The 20,083-nt window shown below is 40.1% G+C and overlaps 1 protein-coding gene across 7 annotated transcripts in view; it reads left to right on the top strand.

The window, feature by feature from the left end:
• The window catches only part of Lrrc7 (leucine rich repeat containing 7), a 479,249-nt gene extending 459,392 nt beyond the window's left edge, over window positions 1-19,857 (top strand). For 5 of the 7 annotated variants that reach the window (XM_087614691.1, XM_087614685.1, XM_087614702.1 and 2 more), the window contains 2 exons: window positions 4,707-4,781; window positions 17,361-19,857. In XM_087614691.1, coding sequence (XP_087470817.1) covers window positions 4,707-4,781; window positions 17,361-17,468 — 183 coding nt within the window. In that variant the 3' untranslated portion in view covers window positions 17,469-19,857. 7 annotated transcript variants of the gene reach the window in all.
• The last annotated feature ends 226 nt before the right edge of the window (window positions 19,858-20,083 follow it).

Genomic DNA, 20,083 nt, shown 5'->3' with positions numbered 1-20,083 from the left:
GATTAATCATCAGAACCTTTTATTATTATTACATTTGTGCGTGTGCGTGTGCGTGTGTGTGTGTGTGAGCGTGTGTGTACCTGCACATGCATGTGTACAAAGACATACATGTAGAGGTCATGTATTTCAAGAGCTGGTTCTCTCCTTCCACCATGTGAGTCTAGGATCAAACTCAGGTTGTCAGACTTGGTGGCAGACACCATCACCTGCTGAGTCATCATGAGCTCTTATGGATTTTAAGCTTTGCTGTTTGAGGTTCTGGCATAGCATGGAAATACTATATTCAGCTTCTAGTGACTTTCCTTCTTTCCTCCATTCCGTCCTTCTTGGCTTCTTCTTTTCTTAGTTTCTAATGTCCATGGAACAGATTTTTCTTGCCTCAATTCTTCTGTTACTAAGGCAGAAGATTCTTCAAAGCCTGAGTCCTAGAACATAGCAATTAAACTTTAAGAGAGCTCATCATTATAGCTTGCTGATGTCTTTATTGTTGATATACCCATTCTAGCCCTTACAGGGGCTATACTGTAGAGTAACCCAACTTGGCCTCTAGAAGTCCCAACATAAGTAAATCAAGCACCTGCTTTCTGAAAGAAATCAGTACTTAACATTCTCTGGAAAGAAGACAGTATCCCCTGAAACACTATCTCACATCCAGTTCTGTTTGCTATTTTAATGAGTCATTTTCCCTCTGGAAACCCTCTTTGAACTTTCATACTTACAGGAGTACATGAAACACTGTATTGTAAAGTATGTGATGTGTTATGAATTGTAACATATACAATTACTTGAGATATGTCCTTCCTAGAAACCATTTCCCAAGCAGTGACTAGAGGTAACACTTTGGGGAATTTTTAAAGAAATATATTTTATGCACTGTGGTTGCAGGTCCCTTAAGAGTAGTTCTATTTTTGTGTCTACATTGACAATAGCTGAGACTGTCACAATCACTCACCTTCATCATTAAAAAAAAACCATATAAAGTTCTGATCTCTGCTAAAGTTGGAGTGTGAAGTGCTGGCCTTGCAAGCTTAACTTGCTGAGTCCTCAGTCTGTATTCAGAAGTGCCGAGGCTAGATAAGCAGAAGAGGTCAGATCTCAACACGGAGAAATCTCAACTCACAATTTTGCAAAAGCAAATGCTTTCATAAGCCTGTTCATTGTGGGTGCTTCTTGAAGAGTCATATATAACTTACAAAGAGACAAATTTTAATACAAAGCTGAAGAAATATAAGGGTTGGAAAGATGAATTAGTGATTAGCACCACATACTGCTTTTACAAGTTCATTTCCTAGCATCCAAATCAGGTAGCTCACAGTCACTTGTAACTCTAGCTCCAGTATGATCTGATGCTCCTGACCTCCGAGAATACTTACACTCATACACACATCCTACATGTAGATACACACACACACACACACACACACACACACACAATCAAAACAGGTCATGTCACATGAAGCAGCCAGCTAACCCTATCTGGATTAGCAATGTTACAAATCTATAGTGGTCTCTGGTGCATGATTCTGTGAGATCTAAGTCAGTGTCATATACACCCCAATGTTAGTATCTACAGAGACCAAGGATTCAGTCTTCAGAAAAAAACTTTATAGCAGCCATGATGCTGCTCTGCTATGAGACAGAGCATCTAGGAAAGTTACCTAGTTAAACCGTATGTTTGAGTCACTAAAGAACCACAGAGGTAAAATGAAGTGAAGAGACATTAAACATAGTCAGAAATTCCATAAACTGGATCAGATTCGGTCAGCCATACGGAAAGCTGATAATGTTTTGTTGGAACAACTATGGGAAGAGCATCCAGAAGTCAGTAATAACGGCTGGAAATAATGGCTCTCTAGATGGAACCCGGATTCTGTATGGCCAGTGACCAGCGATTAGAGCCATTTCCACCATGAGCTACCACAAAAAGTCCACAGATGAGGCAGGAAGGACTTTCCAGAACTCCTTTCCAATGTAGGAGAAGCTAATAATCCCTTCGCCTGACAGATTCAAGTAAGAATGACAAATGTTGGCCTTTAATAGACTTACTGAGAGGGACTGCTAGCCAGTGAATCTAGGAACACTCTCAGTGTGGGCTTTGCTGATATAAGACGTTCAGATGTAGCCCAACCTCAGGACTTTCGAAAATTATAGCATTGCTTACCAATCATCTATGGGATTGTCTACTGTCCAGATATTCTATAGGCATCTGTCCACCTCAGACAGCTCTCTTTTATTTGCCATTTTATATACCTTCCATTAATGAAGAAACATTATGTAACTAAAAGTATACTTGCCAGTTTGTAAATGTTACACACAGAAGACTAACTCCAGAAAAGTATTGGCTATGGCCACAGTGTACCAGAAAATATGATTCCACAAATATGCCTACATGCTAATTTCCAGAACCCCTGATTATAGCCTGTTACACGGTAAATGGGGACACGTGAAGGCTAAGAACCTTGAGATTACCCTAGATTATCCAGATGGATCCTTGGAGGTGGGGAATCTCCCCTGGCTCTGGTGGGAAGGAGAAATGGTCACAGAAGATGGTCCATGCTATCTTTGAAACAAAGAGGAGGCCATCATCCAGGAATGCATATCCCTAGAAGCTGTTCTAGAAAGGATGGAAAAGTGAGTTCTCCACAGCAGGACCATTCAAAGCACACAGCTCTACCAGAGTCTTTGCTTTGGCACCATGACAGCAGGGCCAGGACTCCAGCATCATGAGATGGTCAACCTGGTGGTGTTCTAAGTCACTAAATCTACGGGGATGTGTTATCGCTGCAGTAAAAGGTCAAATACCTATTGTTCAATGTGAAAGAGGTGTGCACGGGAGAGGGTACCTTCTGGAGTGAGATGTTTTGGCTGTAACTTTAGAGAATGGGATACTAGTGTGCTTTCTAGTTTATTTCTTGATAGCCTGCAGCTCATTTCACACTCTGTCACGTGTCCAAATCTGAGCAGGCCTCTCAGCACAGATATGAGTTGCTAAAGTTGTCAACCAGGTGGCTTCCTGTTGTCCAAGAAACCTAAAAGAAACTTTTTTTACCAGAAAGAAGGTTACTCATCTACATTTTAATACATAAAAATCTGATGATTCTCCCCAAATTCTGTGTCCAAAATCAAAATATTCTTCCAAGTTTCAGAACGAAGTAAGCTGTTGAAAGATGTGACGATTTTTATGTCTAATGATCCTTGTCTTAGAGATTCAGATGAGCTTGGACTTAGTTAAAATTTTCCCCAGAGTAGTATCCTTTACATTATACACAACAGTGAACATCTTGGCACTAGACTCTGAGGCAGTCTATGGTGAACAGCACACAAATAACAAGACTGGGATCACAAGGGACCCTCACTGCTCTCTGGCTTCACTAGTATGGCCATGTGCTGAGAAAGAACAAAGAGAGAGAGGAGAGAGTTACAGAAATGGAAGCGTCTTTGCTTATGAAATTTATTGACTGGAAATAAATAACAAAACTTTAGAAAAAAAGGAAATAATGGCTTTAGACAGTTCAGGCCACCATAAAAGTCAGCTTCAGGGCAAGTCCACAGTGATCGAATCCTGCAATCACGATGCTACGGCTGAAATTAAGCATGCCACCGATGTCACCTTCATGTTCTCGAAGCAGCCAGGCTCTGCACTGTGAGGTCTCCAGGACTGTGGATGTGACTGTGTAATTTAGCCCCCTATGGTTTGGATTTATGCAAGCCTTATTAAACTGTCTCTGCTTGGTGAACTGGTGAGCTGAAGAGGGGGTGATCAAGATGAGCTGAGTGGCAGTCACTGACAGAGAGCTTGTTTAGGACAGTGCTGGCCTGCTGCCTGTCACAACACAGGAGGGAAGAAGGAGGCTTCCAAAGAGAGCTGACTGTCGTCAGTAGCAGTCCTCTGGGCGGATGTACACGCAATCTGCCAGGCCAAGGAGGGAATAAATGACTTCGGAGTCTGTGTCTGTCATCACAGTGCAGATGCACTCTCCTGTCTCGATTTTCAAACGACTCATTTCTCTTTCCCAGCAAAATCTTCCATTTTACAACTAAGTTTGGCAATGCTGTTTTTATTGTTGGATTGTTTGATTGATTGGTTGTTTGAGTTGGTTTGGTTAGTCTATTATTATTTTGTTAGTTGATTGCTCACTGTTGAGACAGGGTCTTATACTGTATCTCCCTGGCTGGCCCGGAACTCATTACGTATCCCTACTTGCCTCAAATTCACAACAATCCAGCCAGGCAACCGATCTCTGAGTTCAAAGCCAGCCTCATCTACAGAGTGAGTTCCAGGACAGCCAGGGCTCCACAGAGAAACCCCATCTCAAAAACAAAACAAAGCAAAAAAATTTTTTAAGTTCACATCAATCCTCCTGCCTCAGTCTCCTAAGTACTAAGATTACAGCCTGCACCAGTAGTTCTGTCAAATTCAGAATTAATACAAAAAGACATTTCTATAGAAGGCTGTGAGGTTTGTACATAAACTGCCATTGTACTTAATGAAGACAAGGTAATCTTTATATCACATGTGGTTTTTCTCGGACTTGACTCTGCCAAGCAGTGTTCTACTTTAAATACTAGAATCCTTGTAAAGCTTACTTGTATGAACTGTGACTATCTAAAACTGGTTTTCGCTGTTTTCTATATGAGTGGAAATGTGTTTAAGTGCACCTGCTTGTTGGTGATAAGCTCCTAACTCTGTCACTTCTGACTTATAGGGTATCTTTGTTACTAGGGTTCAGCCTGATGGACCAGCATCCAACCTTCTACAGCCCGGGGATAAAATCCTTCAGGTGAGATGAACAGAGGCTGGCATGCCGATGTCAGGTCAAAACAAGTACACGTGGTGCTGTTGGGTTAGAGAACTTGAACTGAACACCGACAATCGGTTCTTCTTGTGTCATCATGTGTCACTGCCAGCTGCTGTAAACTACATCCTGAGTGTCAGCCAGGGCCATGATGTTTTGTAAAGCTCTTCCACTTTACTTAAACAAAGAAAATTCCTGATGCAAAGCCATTTGGTTCCTAGAATCAAAGCAATTTACTCCAGACCTTTGCCCTTCCCATCCCCAGAGCTGAATCTAAATATGGGCCCCAGGCTATCAGACTCTCCCATGCCAGACCCCCTGCCTACCAGGAGTCAGAGACAGCTTAACTACAAGCCTATCCTATGGACTCCCCTTAAGTCACCTCCCATAGAAACTGTCTCTTCTTCTAAAATGTATAAGAAAATTTCCTCACTCTGCCATGTGAGCCTGATCTCTCCTCAGAGCCGTGCTATGCTGTTTGCTGTCTATGGACTTAATAGCTCTTCTAGAAAACGTCTTACCCACAAGGATAATCTGCCTCAGTGTCTGCCTTTCACTGAACACAATCCCAGTACATGGCAGCACCCTGCATATTCTTGTTGGGTTGAATGGGATCACGTGATAAGACAAAAATCTGTACACACGTGAACACGTGAACTGTAAGGTCATAAACTAAAAGTGAGCGCAGTCGCCTTGGTCCGCACCTGTGTGACTTTACCTGAGGAAGGAGGGTGAGTCGTGCCATGGGTCAGCTTGTTCCCATTGGAAGGCTGTTACACATGGCTGTGTCTGCCTGCTGTCCTGTCCAGAATACAAGTTAAGCTTTTTAAATGTCAAGTGGAGAAAGTATTTCCTCAAACTTAAAGCTATACATAACATCAGAAAAGAGCCACAGTATTAAACAGTGAAACACACTCTTCCCACAACCTTAACCATTTGACTTCTTTTTCCTTCTCCCCAAACTTATCTCCTGTGGAAGAGATATTTAATTATTTCCTACACTACACAAAAACCCCTTAAGGAGCGCCCATATTATACTCAAGGTTAAATGATTTATCAGAAGTTCCCCTATATAAATGACGGAATTACATGAAATGCTAACACTTGTCTCGGGTACCCTGAGACATGGCATCTGGAACCAAAAATGTCAACATCAGCTCTGTAGTAGCAGTCAAAACAATGCAGAGAATTTCTTCACTCAGCCCTGAGTGCCTTCTTGCCTTCTATCTACAGAGCATTCACAGAAGTCTCAAAAAAAGGAAGTCCAAGGGAGCCCAATATAGAGAGAAAGAACAAGATTTCTGTAGTAATTTATCCTCACAAGTGTGAATAAACTAATTAGGAAAAATATTGTAAGTTGCTCAAGTTTCTAAAGTGGTAGATGCTTGAAAAGGCCATGGGCTGATTTGAGCCGTACGAATGTCAACAGAGCACTGTCTGGGATAAGCCATCTCCACAGGCAGATGACCTTGAGTCAGGACAGGGAAACAAAACGGGCATAAAATAGCTGAGATTTTTCTTGACCACTTCATTATGAAAAAAATCTGTTTTTTAAAGATATAGCTAGTATGTTGACTTTAAGCAATTTGCATCATAATGACAGAGCTCAGATTTGCTAAACATAAAATGTAGTTTATATTAATATCCCAAGTTTCTGCCAGATCAAAATTTTAATTAGATAAATCATGAATTGTAAAAGATGACCCACAATACTAACAGTACAACTTTCTAACACTTGGTTTACAAATGTTCTCTCTCTCCCTCCTCGCTCTTTCCTCCCTTTTTCCTCCCTCTCCCTTAACTCAGTCTCTCACTTGCTCTCTTGCTCCCCTTCCCCCACTGAATGCCAAAAGAATCTCAGAATTTGAGAAAAATGAAGCCAATCAGTTTCAGATCTCTGACCTAGTAGAAGGGCAGTCTGGGTAGATTCACATCTTTAGCTTCAAACAAGTGGTAGACTCTGTTCCACCCATGCCAAAGTTAGAAAAGAGGTCAGTCTTCTATTCATAATCAAAAAGGAAAAAGGGAAACTAAGACACTCGACTCCCGATAGGATAAGCAAATGTTCTTTCCTGTGAAATTCTGGTTGTACATGGGGCAAGAGGGTGTGCCATTGGAATCCTGAGATTTTTCACATTGGCTGCCAAAGATACAGAATGGGATCCTAGAGCAAGAGGTAGAATTATAAGTCAGTGAGTAAAAAAGCAAGAGCACGGCTCAAACCTCTCCTCCCCACAAATGACATTTTGCTTTCACCTTAGAATTCATTTCACAGTCCACTGTCAGAAAAAGAAGGAAGATGCGTGGACCTTAATAAAATACATTGCTGTTGTTTCAGTCTTTCTGAAAGTAATTAAAACTCGAAAGTGGTCAACTGCATAATCTAGAAAAAAATGAGACTAATTCTTTGGTAGCTTTCAGTGACTTAAGTGAGAAAGTAAGCTGTATTCTTGATCTGTTTTAACACATTTGAATCCTTAAGAATGTTGGTAATTGGCTTAGTTATCAATCACAAGATCAGTATTGTACTTTGGACAAATATACTTAACAAAGCTTAGTGTCAATGAAAATCCTAAGAAATCTAAGTAAAAGGAAGGTTTGACAGCATAGAACAAAAGAGACACAAAAAAAAGCAAAAAGATGCCACTCCCCACCTCCCAAGCCAGAATGTATCAGGTCTGTTCTTTCTCTCCTTTTCTGTGACTCTATTTTATGTGTGTGCATGAGTATGTAATGCATGTGTATATATGTGTGACATGTACATGGGTAACATGTATGTAACCTATATGTATGTGTGTGACAAATATGTTGGTAATGTGTGTGTAATGTGTGTATAATGTCTGTGTGGCCCATATGTATTATATGCATAGCATATGTATGTGTGTATACACCTGGGCCATAAGCAAACTGCCTAAGAGCAACATCAAGCCTCTTTCTACACCACTCTCACCCAAGTTGTCGAGATGAAATCTCTCAGTGAACCTGAGCTCACTGGCTGGCTAGACTGGATAGCCAGTGAGCCCCAGGAGTCTTCACCCTTCTTCACCAGAACTGGGGCCACAGACTCATGTTAGCCTGGCTTCTACATGGTTGCCTGGGATCCAGACACAGGTTCCTAAGCTGATGTTACAGGCACTTTAACAACTGAGCCACCTCCCAACTCTGCATGACTCTACCCAACACTCCCTTCTACTCCTGTGAAATGGTGAACATAAAGTTGAATTACATTGTGTGTCTGAAGGGTTGGTGAGCATGTAAACACATTTGCCTGATTTTTCTGTATTTTACCATTTGTTTCCCCTGCATAGATACATGACAAAGGACAGATGTATTCAAACAATTCAGCCCTATTCTGTTTAAAACAGCACAGAAGGAGCTCTGTGATCAAAAGGCTGACACTTTGTAGCCTTACCTGGAATACGGAAGAAGGGAGAGTAAAGAACTGAAATTACACAAACCATTAGGAAGACACGCACACATTAGATGGAACCCCACACATTTGCTGATCATTAACCATCCAAATGGCAGTTTTGTTATTTTAATATCTATGTTCTTTCTTCTTTCTAATGTTCTTTCCACTTGAAAAAATTTCAACCAAATTCATTACACGCACTGCAATTCCAAATGCAGCTGAGCACAGAGCTATCCATTCACTGAAGTTACTTTGTTGAAAAGATGAATAAATTGGAGAAAATTATACTTGCTAGTGTGCAATAGAATTCACAGCTACAGCCTAAAACCTGAATGCTTATGCTTTGTTCTGCCCCACCCCACCCCCATCTCATTTATTGCCCTATCTTGGGCAGCAAAAGATAAAGTACATAACTTATAGAGAATTCACCAATAATATCTATATTTTACCAGTTACCAGGCCTGACATTTATTTCAATATGTGGCATATCAATGTGTTGCCCTATTGAAGATAATGCCATTTCTCGTATCTTATAATTATTCCAAGGGGCATGGAATTAGTAATATGTACTCCTGGTCCAAGGCTATATATTTCTTTTCTTTCCTTCCTTCCTTTCTTCCTTCCTTCCTTCCTTCCTCCCTTCCTTCCTTCCTCCCTTCCCCTCCTCCTTCCTTCTCTTCCTCCCACTCCTCTTCCTCCTCCTCCACTTCTTCCTCTTCCTCTTCCTCTTCCTCTTCTATCTCTACTTCTTTTGGGGGGGTTATTATGTAGCCCCTTGGCTAACCTGGAACTCTCTATGTAAACCAGGCCAGCCTCAATCTCCTGGTCCAAGACTATATTTCTAAGAGATCAAGATAAAATAGTTAAGGTGGAAATTATATCAACCATGTATTTCTCTCCTTTTCGCTAAAATTTTGGTTTATTTCTTTATTTTATATGTATGAGTGTTTTACCTACATGTATGTCTGTGTACCATGTGCATGCCTGCTCGGAAGAGGGCATCAAATCCCCCTGGAACTGGAGTTACAGATGGTCTGTGAGCCACTGAGTGGGAACTGGACCCAGGTCCTCTACAGGAGTAACAAATGCTCTTAACCACTGAGTCATCTCCTTGTGTTACAACACTGAGCCAGTGACAAGCATGGCAGGGGGCACTAAAGGTCTTGGAGACCTCAAGATGTATAAAGAAAAGGATCTTCTACCCTCTGACAGAGTTCATCCCGGCTGTGCACAGGGGAGAAGAGTGAGCAGGAGCAGAGGGAATGTAGGGAGACGAGCACCTGAGAAAAAAGACATAGAGCAGGGTAGGAGCTTACACCAGAGTGGTTATGGGGAACCTGAAAGGAGAACTGAAGAGAATCCAGGAAGAGACCCTTAAAGCCCTGTACCATTCCATATGGACTTGAAGGGCTCAAACATGGAAGCTAGCAGAACCAGCTGGGACATAATAGCGTGTAGCTTGAGAGCAGAGAGTGGCAGAGTAACCATGGATTCTGCAGAGGTCTGGCAGAATGTCTGTGGGTGGCTAGATCTGGCTATACAGATCCATGGTGCTGACAGCCACTGCAGAGGCAGATTGTCCTTGTCAGAATGAGATTCTGTGGCTCTTTAATGACCCATGGGTGTGATTAGCTAATGGAATCATCTTATTTAAAGATTTTTTTCAGAAACCTCCAGTTTTCATAAATTAAAAACAAAACAAAACAAAAAAACCGATTCTGAGAACCCTTAGCTAACACAGCAAAGGCCCCACACTGAGTCTCGTGTCCATCAAAACTTGTTTCATACTGGTAGTCTCTTACCTAACCTTCTAGAACACCCAGAGGAAAGCCTCTAGGCCCAAGCAGATCGCCAGGAGCAAATAGTCCCAGTTTACCTGTGCCGGGAGAACGTGCAATTTTTCCCTTAAAAGGCAGAAGAAGCAGTTTTCAAAAGGCTCAGCATACAGCCTTCAGACAGTGTAAGCCAGTAGCTTAGCGATGGTTCTTTTGTTTAGTAAATGAGTTCTTCGGTCCAGCAAGTTGCAAAGCCACCTTAAGCCCTTCCTGTTTCAGAATTTTGTACAAAGCTTCTTAAGAGCCTAAGAGTTTTACAAAGCTTCCCAGCGGGTAGTCCCCCTCGCTTCCATGCAACATACTTCGGCAACTGTTTCTTTTAGAAGGGACCTACCTATACCAAAAGCCCATCATTGTCTCCCCAAGCAGCAGGTTCACAATCATTAGCCGGTAGAGCACCTTCATGTTTCTGAATCGTTAAAAAGTATCTCCCTCCTCCACCCAAAGTACAAAAATCAGAAAGTGGGAAATACCTTTGAAGTTCAAGTGAAGTTCTGTGCCCTTAAAGAACCAAAAGTCAAGGAACAATGTAACAGTTTAATCCTAGTTGGCGATTGAAAAACCACAGGCATCAGAAACCCTAAAGGGGACCCCATCCTTCCTGAAAGAAACAACATTGTTGTGTATACTCACGGAACGCTTTGGAAAATAAAATACTCTTTAAAGACAGTTTAATTAGAAAGTACCTAAGTTGTTTCAAATGCACACGGTTTTTTTGTGGCAGAGTTTACCTGAATGTGTTTACAAAAGAACGAGTCAGGCTCAGTGGGTTCTTTCTGCCTCTGCTCTCTAGTTTAACTGATGTGAAAACAATGTTAATTAAGCACCTACATGGTGTCATGTAAATCACACAGTGCTGCAAGTACCTGCTGTTGGCATGCCTTACATAACCTGCTTGAGCATTTTCCATTGAGCAGGGTTGATTGATTATTTCCTTATTTGGAATATGGACTCATTATGTAAAAAAAAAAAAAAAAAAAAAAACACGTTGAGCCAAACAACATAAAAAATAATATGATATGAAATATACCTAAGTTCCTGCTTTTGTACAAGCCAGTAGTGCCCTAACCCTAACCCTAACCCTGCATGCGCAGCACAAAGTGGTGAAAGACAGAGTTAATATCAAGCATTTGACACTGCGTCTAGGGGCAGAGCTCAGAAGTACTGTTTTTACCCAGTCTTCGTGACAGATCTCATCACCATAAAAAAATAATAATGATGCAAATAGACACCAGTCTGTCATTATTTGTTGTTGGAAATGAAACCTATGACCTCTCAGGCTCCACCAGGACTCCAACACTTAGCTCCACTCCCAGATTTAACTCTGACATTAGCAATGAAACAAAAAACCAGCCCAGCCACAAAGAATCCCCGATTAAATGGTCAACTTTCAAATGACATGGCAAATCTAAAATAGAACCCATCATCTTGAGAAGCCGCCTAGCAATTCGAACGTTCATTTGTTAAAGATTTGGTATGCATGTCAGGAAGGAAGCCTCTCTAAAGGCAGAGCAGGTAGCAGTCTTCAGACCTGAGTATATGCTTGAGTCAGAAGAGAAAATCTTTTTCTGTTTTATTCTGTGAATTTTTAATCCCAGTAAAAGCCACTACAGTGTCAGGTTCTCTAACAAAGGACGGTTTCAGAAATGAAGGTTCAAAGTTGAGATTTGTGGTAGAAAATTATTTAGTGATTTGTCCGAGACAGCACAGTATTGATTATATACTGTGTTTAGTCAGAGTCAGCATGGCATTAACTTGATAGTGTATTTGGTTGGAGTCAGCACGGTATTGATCATGTGGTGTATTCAGTCTGAGTCAACGTGATATTGATTATATAGTGCATTCGGTGCTAAGTGTAGCAGTACATTTAACTAGAATACTCTATCAAAAGAAGATTCTAAAATTGGGCCAGACATGGACCATTTCTGTAATACCAGCCCTACGTAGATGGAAACAGGGAGTTGAATCGAGTTCCAGGCCAGCCTGGCCTAGCTTCACTCTGTCTCAAAACAGAAAGGAAGGATGGAAAGAAGGAAGGAAAAGAAAAGAAAGAATAAACTAACAGAAAAGGCAGAACAAAGAAGCAAGGCGATTCTGGAATGGGAATTAGTTCTAGGAAGTTAATTACTGAAGCACAGTAATTATCTGGGATGGACTGCTTCCCAGCATGTCTGGCTATCAGAGTTGGGGCCCGGAAAGGATTGCCTTCACAGGTGAAGCTTGACAGCTGGTTGTGCTTTTTAATCTTTATCTCAAGAGTTGAGAGCATTCAAGCAACCAGAGCTTCCAGGGACTAAGCCACTACCTAAAGACTATACACGGACTGACCCTGGACTCTGACCCCATAGGTAGCAATGAATATCCTAGTAAGAGCACCAGTGGAAGGGGAAGCCCTGGGTCCTGCTAAGACTGAACCCCCAGTGAACTAGTCTATGGGGGGAGGGCGGCAATGGGGGGAGGGTTGGGAGGGGAACACCCATAAGGAAGGGGAGGGGGGAGGGGGATGTTTGCCCGGAAACCGGGAAAGGGAATAACACTCGAAATGTATATAAGAAATACTCAAGTTAATAAAAAAAAAAAAATAAAAAAAAAAAACAAAAAAAACCAAAAAAAAACAAAAACAAAAAACAAAAAAAAAAACAAAAAAAAAAAAAAAAGAGTTGAGAGCATTCAAACTTTCAAGATACTGGTATACGAATATATGTGCCCTGGCCCCTTAAGTGTTTCCCCTCGTGTTTAAATTAACCAAAAGCACGTGTCAAATTTCTAACCTGACTTCCCTTTTAATGTGTGAAGGGATCCACTATCCTCACTCTGTGGGGCTTTCCTTCTTCAGTACCATTATTAAGGATTGGAGTAAGAATATATAACAGAATTCCTTTACTCTGAGAAGTTTCTATAGGCAAATATTTGTAACTCATACATTTAACAAAGGTTTTTATTAGAAGTAAGTCAAAAACAAGACTGGGAGAAAAAGGAAAAGGGGAATGAAAAGTCCATGTGCTTTACAGTGGATTAATGAGCCATACCTTCAACTTGGGATTGAACTGCAAATATTACTTTTATCAGCTCTTGCTGTTTTCATGTCTAAATCACGACAAGAGGAAACTAAAACCACTTAGCAGCACAGGAGATGTTCACATCAGGTTTAAATTCGACCGAGTGTCTTTTGGAAGCGGGGTAAAGATTACACTGGAATGGTCTTCCATACTTTCAAATCGGCTTCTGCTAGAAGCCTATTAATTATATATTCCCAGGGCATAACATCTTCTGAATATCACTGCCACGATTGTTTCCCCATTAACTTCGCCAGAACTTAATAAGCATCTCATTTGTCTCTTGTTTTTTATTAACTTGCGATTTCCTCAAAATTACACACATTTTATGTGCACCTAATAATGTTTACATAAAACAAATACACACAGAGATACACATGCGACCACTTGTGACATTTCAAATGTTCCTTGATTTAGCATTGCCTCATATTATTGTTTGCCCTTATATTGTGGACATGTTTAAATGTCATACCCGTAATGCTTCCTATGTATGTATCTCTCAAAACACCACTAAATTTGTGTTCTGCCATTGACACCACCATTAAAACAGCTTTCCTCTCCTAGCCTCTTGGACTCACACATACAAAGCAAGCACAACCTTGCTAGTTGTACTCTGGGGGGGGGGGGGTTGTCTTTATTTTATTATAAAAAATACAAATTCAGTGACTCTTTGAATCACTGTCTGAACTACCCAAGATGAAAGCAGGTATCCGATGCTTGTGGTCACAGAAATAGTGTAAATTATTTTGGGTTCTTCTGTCCTGAGGGTGAGAGTACAGTTCTCTGGGACAGAGTTATTCTACTTCTGACAGCACTCAACCAGCTTCTCCATTCTCCTCTGCCATTGTCTCATGTGGAAGCAGGCATTTCAGCACGTTGTACACCAAGAAAATGCTCAGGGCCTGTAAAATGGCTTACATGTAAAGATGCTTGCTGCTATGCCTGATGACCTGAGCTTGATCCCAGGACTCACATGATGGGAAGAGAAAACTGCCAGAAGTTTTCCTCTTACGTTCACACATTTGCCATGACACGTATGCAGCCACATGGATTCCCATACACAAAAAAAAATAATGCAAATAAAAATGTAATAAAAAATTAGAATGAAAAATTTAAATGAATGTCTCGATTACTATTTTAATTACTATTTTAAAGGTTATTCTTATGGCTGGGAATAATAGCACACACCCATGTACTTGTAGCAGGTGAAACGTGAGTTCAAAACTATCCTGGGCTACATAGCTAGACAAGGTCTCAAAGAAACAAAGTAAATAAATAAAATAACATGTAATAAACTTAAAAGAAGAGTTATACCTTACAACATCCAGAAAAATTGTGCCAAAGGCAAACTATACCAAACTACAATGCTAACTACTGTGGGTGAATTCCTGTTTGCCAGGGGTAGTCTCCAGTGGTGTACTTATGCCTCTGTCTAACTATCCCTCTATCCACTGCCCAGCTATCGATCTTTACCTATTGTCCATCTGTCTATCTTGCCTCTGTCTACCTCCTCAGGACCACCTAGTACTTCCTTATCTGAAGCCCTCCCCAGTAGCGTCTGTTTACTCCCCATGATTCCCCCCAGTTCCATTATCTCAGGTGATTTATGGTCTCCAAATCCAGAAGTCCTTCAACCTGACACTGTAAAGTATAAAAATGTTGGACAATTCTCAGCGGGTTATGGGTTCTTTGCAATTCTAGGTTAAGGCTGTGGGTAGAATATGGGCACTGGCAAAGGTATTATTAAACTTGAGATGTTCCATTATTAAACTGTCATTTTACAACTAACATTTACCCTTGGGGCAAGTTGAAAGCAGTAAGTACATCCCTCCTACTGCAGTAGAATACTCATCTTCTTGAGGGTTTGCTATTTTCCCAACAACCAAACTAAAGTGAGAATAGGAAAAACTTCCTCATGCTGTGTTTTATTCCCTGGAACGTCATCGTGTTTTTATTGTTGTTGTTGTTGTTGTTATTGTTGTTGTTCTTTTGTTGTTATTGTTTTGTTTTATTTTTTTATTACAACTTAGAGCAAGAAGGTGTTGTTGTTGTTATTTTAAATCAGAAAGTTTAATTTAGCATTCCCCCAATTCTACTCAGCTACTAGCTCCTGCCACAGAAATAACTCATGCCAACCAGTCAGCATTTTCATTAATTGAATGCTATAAAAAATACATAACTGGATAATTCAAAGGAAATTTGTAGCTCTAGGCACACAAATCCCCTTCCTGTTCCCCAGGGTGTTCCTTGTTGATAGACATGCCATGGCTTTACATGCATTATTTCTGAACCTTCCTTACCACATCACTATCCAATTTTAACTAACTAGGGATAAAATTATGTGTGCAACAAGTTTTATCTAACGTATAAAAGTGTGTAGTACTGTTGAAGTACAATGCTATTTGAACTTTGGAAGAGATAAAAAAGACAGTGAAAAACATTTTAACTTGCAATTGAATGGTTAATTAAAATATGAAAAACATAAAGAAAAAAAAGAGTAAGTGACCCCAGATTAAGTTTGAGTGCACTGAAAATTGGAGAAGTTGGAGTAGAGAGCTGAGTCAACAGTCAGAGGGTTGGTTGTGCAAGCTCACAAACCTGAATTGTGATCCTCGACACCCATATAAAAAGTTGAGTATATCATTACGCACCTATAATCCTACACTGGGGAACAGAAACAAGAGGATCTGTAAGGTTTGATAGCCACTGGTCTAGCTGAATTGATGTGCATTAGGTTCAATGAGCTACCACATCTTGGATAGTAAGGTGGAGAGATATTGAGGAAGACACTTGATATCATCTTCTGGGCCTCAACATACACACATACACATTCAGGTATACACATGTGCACGTATGTGGGCATACGCACATGCATACACACAAAATATACACACACATGTACATACACACACATATTTGTATATACATGCACATACACACACGCACACATACACTCATGCATGTACTCAGCATGCACACACACACACACACACACACAGGAGAGAGAGAGAGAGAGAACCAGCTCTAGTACCTATACATTGTGAAGCAGTCCAATTAACTGACTCCAAATCCAATCAATCAATCTCATCTTTCAAGAAAATAGTTTATGTAACTGTCAGTTATTGGGTGACAGAAACTTATCCCAAATTTCAATAATTTTGTGTTTTAATTTAGTCTTAATCCTTCAGAGGCATATGGACATACCTCTTCCTAAATTAAGAATGAAAATAATTCAAGTAGTACAATTTGCTGTTCAATATTAAAAAAAAAACAAGGAACATAAACACTCGTTAGAGAGAAAAATGTACATTTTGTGACAGGAGTAGCCAGCTGGGCTCTGAAATTCCAACAGGCTAATTACACTTCAAATGAATTTTGATGACTTGCTTGATGACCCTTAGCTAGAGTATTGCAGGCTTTCTCTGTGACTAATGCTGCTGCTTTATTCCTAAGACATGGATTCACTGAACTGTGTTTAATTTAAAAAAAGTGCAGATATTGGAAACAATAGTAGCATTTAGTAATAGATCATTTTAATTTAAAGAATATATAAATCAACTATTTTTAGTAGGTCAAAATAAGATTAAACAGTGCCATAAGTGTTCACTTACACTTGGCATGATTAAAATATCTAACGTGGAGCTAGAGAGACAGCTCAGTGGGTAAAAGCCACGCTTCTCTTACAAAGGACCTGAGTGTGGTTCCTGGCACCCATGCCAAGCAGCCCATAACCACCTGTAACACCATTTCCAGGGGTCCAATGCCCTCTTCTGGTCTCCACAGGCTCCCACGTATATATGACCAGCATTCACAGACACATACACATACATGAAAATAAAAATAATAATTTAAAGATATACTGGTGAGTTGGTGCCAGTAATAATGTCAACTAAGTGCTGCCTCAACTAGGTACGTGTACAGACGAGGCTGGGGCATGGCTCTCTTGCAGAGTGCTTGCCCAGAATGTACCAGGACCTGAGTTCTATCTCTAGCACAGCAAAACCCCAATGACAAAACAAAGAACAACACAGTAAAACTGAACTGCTGTGTCGTAAGTCCACCTGACTGATCCTACTCAGTAGGACACTATGATCACACACAAACAAAGAAATACTGGGTGTGTGATAAATACTTGTCAAAGCCATTTCACTCTGAATCTTAAGAATCTTGTTGCTGTGCTCCTTGGAGTCCTGTAATCACAATGGTGCAGAGGGGATAAACGGTTTGCATGGACTGACCTGTTTTATTCCTGTGTTTTCAGGCAAATGGACACAGTTTTGTGCATATGGAACACGAAAAAGCTGTTTTACTACTGAAGAGCTTCCAGAACACAGTAGACCTAGTTATTCAACGTGAGCTCACTGTCTAAATGTTTTTATAAATAGTGAAGATATGTCAGGCCAGAGATAATGTTTAAAAATAAATTTATACATAGAAACAAATTTTGCCAGTTGCTGGACCAATGGCAAACATCAGTGCCAGGTGTATAATATTGTACGTTAGCCTTGACCACCCTGGAAAATGTTACTTATAATCACGGCGTTTGCGCGGTTCTGTATCAGTTCCAGCGGCAGCCTCTGGCTGTGCATTGGTGCGGTTTTGTTTCTGTTTTTGTTTTTGTTTTTGTTTTTTTAAAATCAAATAAGTTGTCTTCTCAAAGTGGATTTCCTATCATTTCGGAGCACGGAAGCACACACAAGCTCTTTACAAGTTATGCTCTCCATCAGAGATACTGCCTCAAAAAAAATTGTATATAAAGAGTTGTAACCCCATAAAGTATTTCTAGCACAAGGTATATGTTGGCATATAAACAAAAAAAGAATATAGAAAAACGATATTTTCGTAAACATCTTGGACCGAGAAAGAAAATATATCTTAAAAATAAGACTTTACTATATTGAATCTTTTTCAATAAAAAAATTACATGATTACGCCTTATGGAAGCAACTGTACATAAAGTATAAAGGATTTATATTTGGTTCCACAGCCATTTGCTAAATTCCCACGGTAGAGTGGAATGATTCATAATTATCCATTAATCTCTGGGACCTGAGTAAAAACCGGAGAAGGTAAATCTGTTCAAGGCCTTTAGCTAATTTAGAGGACACGAGCAGACTTCAGAGACAGACCACAGGCTACTGCGGACTGGCCTCTTCACCAAATCCACAAGCAGTGAGTGATGGGTGGCGGGGAAGGCTTAATGCTTTAATGTTCTGTTTTCTCGGGGTTATGTTTACTATAAACTGTGGCCCCTGTGATCCCTTTACTGTAAATGTGGAACTTCTCTGTGTGCCGATTTATTTAATTTGCTACACTTTTAAATCATTTTAAATGAATTTTGGGAATTGATAACGTTTATTATAGAGAAAGACTTGTCAGAAAGCTACGGTGGTTTCAAAACTTTGGTATTGAAATATGAAACTTCAGATATGATTTCTCAGAGCTGTGGTCTACTGATATCATTAATCTTAATTCCTGTTTTGTTTTGTGGACAGAAATAGACAAATTGTTTTTTTTCTCTCCAAATGAAAAGTTTTAAGGAACATAAACATGAATTCAATTATACTAGAGAGTGAAAACAGCCTAGTTAATGTGCTTTTTGCACTCTGTTTCCCTGTGTCAAAATTCAAAATTTGTTTTATAATCCTTTAAAGTATTTCTTTTTATATTAGTCATTAATTTGATTAGAATATTAATTTAAAAATTTCAGATCAGCTTTCCATAATTGGTTGTATACATTCCCTGAAATATCTACATCACTTTTTTTATACAATAAATTTATCTCGTATGGTAGTGTTTAAATATTCTATAGAATTTTACAGTAAAATCACACGTGGATGTCACCAGAGCTCTGAGGATAATATTTGTAAGTTTGTTTTATGGGGACATTGAAAATATTGTATTTTTGTAGGATCTATTAAAATGAGTGTCACTTATTAGAAGTACAGTGGTTTCTTTTGGCATAGAATTTGTCACTTGGAGAAAAATGTTACTTCATTTTCCAAACAATACACTAGCTCTGGTGTTGATTTTTATGCCAGGATGACACAATACCATACATAGTCTTATAGACCTGGACAATTAGCTGCTGATTCTAGATTGGCCTTTTACACAGAAGCGACTATTCTGTGCATTTTAATATATTGAGAGCTTCTAATGAGAAGTGTCTTTCAAAGCCTAATTTTCTGGGTCAAAAACTCACAGCACATTACTATGGCGGATGTTCTAGGCTTAGCCTCCGCCAAGAGAAGCAAGCCAAGCTCAGAGCAGTGTGAAAGTTTGAAACACTCAGAAAGCAGCCATCAGGGCTACACGGCCTTCTACAGGAGAGGTGCAAGGCAGCCAGATGGAGGGCTCCCTGGAAGAGTTCTTGTGTTAGAGCATCAAATGCTCCTGAGGCCTTCAGCTGAAAGGATAGATCCCCCTCTTTGATGGATAACATTGCCTGGGACCTTGCTTTGACACTTCTTTCTATGAGGTCCAGCCATGGAAAAATGAAAAAAGAGGGCTTCCTGGCCTCTTGAGAACGTGTGGATATAGTCAAGGCTACAGGGGTATTTTCTGTTTTAGATTAACTCAATGGAATCGTTAATCAGTTGTGGGGGGTGGGGGCTTCTCGTTGATTTTAAAGGTGACCTGAGCCAGTAATTTGTTGATCTAGAGGTACTGACTTTTTTGTTTTTGAATAACTAATTTGCTGCCTGAAACTAAAATCCGGTTCATGTTAACATCAAACATAGAAGTCAAGAGTGTGTGGTAAAAAGGAAAGAAAGAAAAAGAAAAGTCTCCAACAAGACAAAGAAGTTGAACTCCCAATGTCACCATGCAATTTCTACCTCTTGACAGGCCCTAGATCTTCCTCCTGAGGAAGCTGCTTATAGAGTTGGAGCGATAGGGTCATATGGAGTAGGTTGGAGACATTAGAGGTAGGAAGAACAAATATTGACAACTGGTAGCCAAACTCTGTGGGGTTTGCAAGATAAA

Source organism: Rattus norvegicus, chromosome 2, assembly GCF_021556685.1.
Source record: "Rattus norvegicus strain SHRSP/BbbUtx chromosome 2, alternate assembly SHRSP_T2T, whole genome shotgun sequence".
In the NCBI taxonomy this organism is placed as follows: Eukaryota; Metazoa; Chordata; class Mammalia; order Rodentia; family Muridae; genus Rattus; species Rattus norvegicus.
Note: the sequence above shows the minus strand (reverse complement) of the source record. Positions and strands in the feature narration are given on the sequence as shown.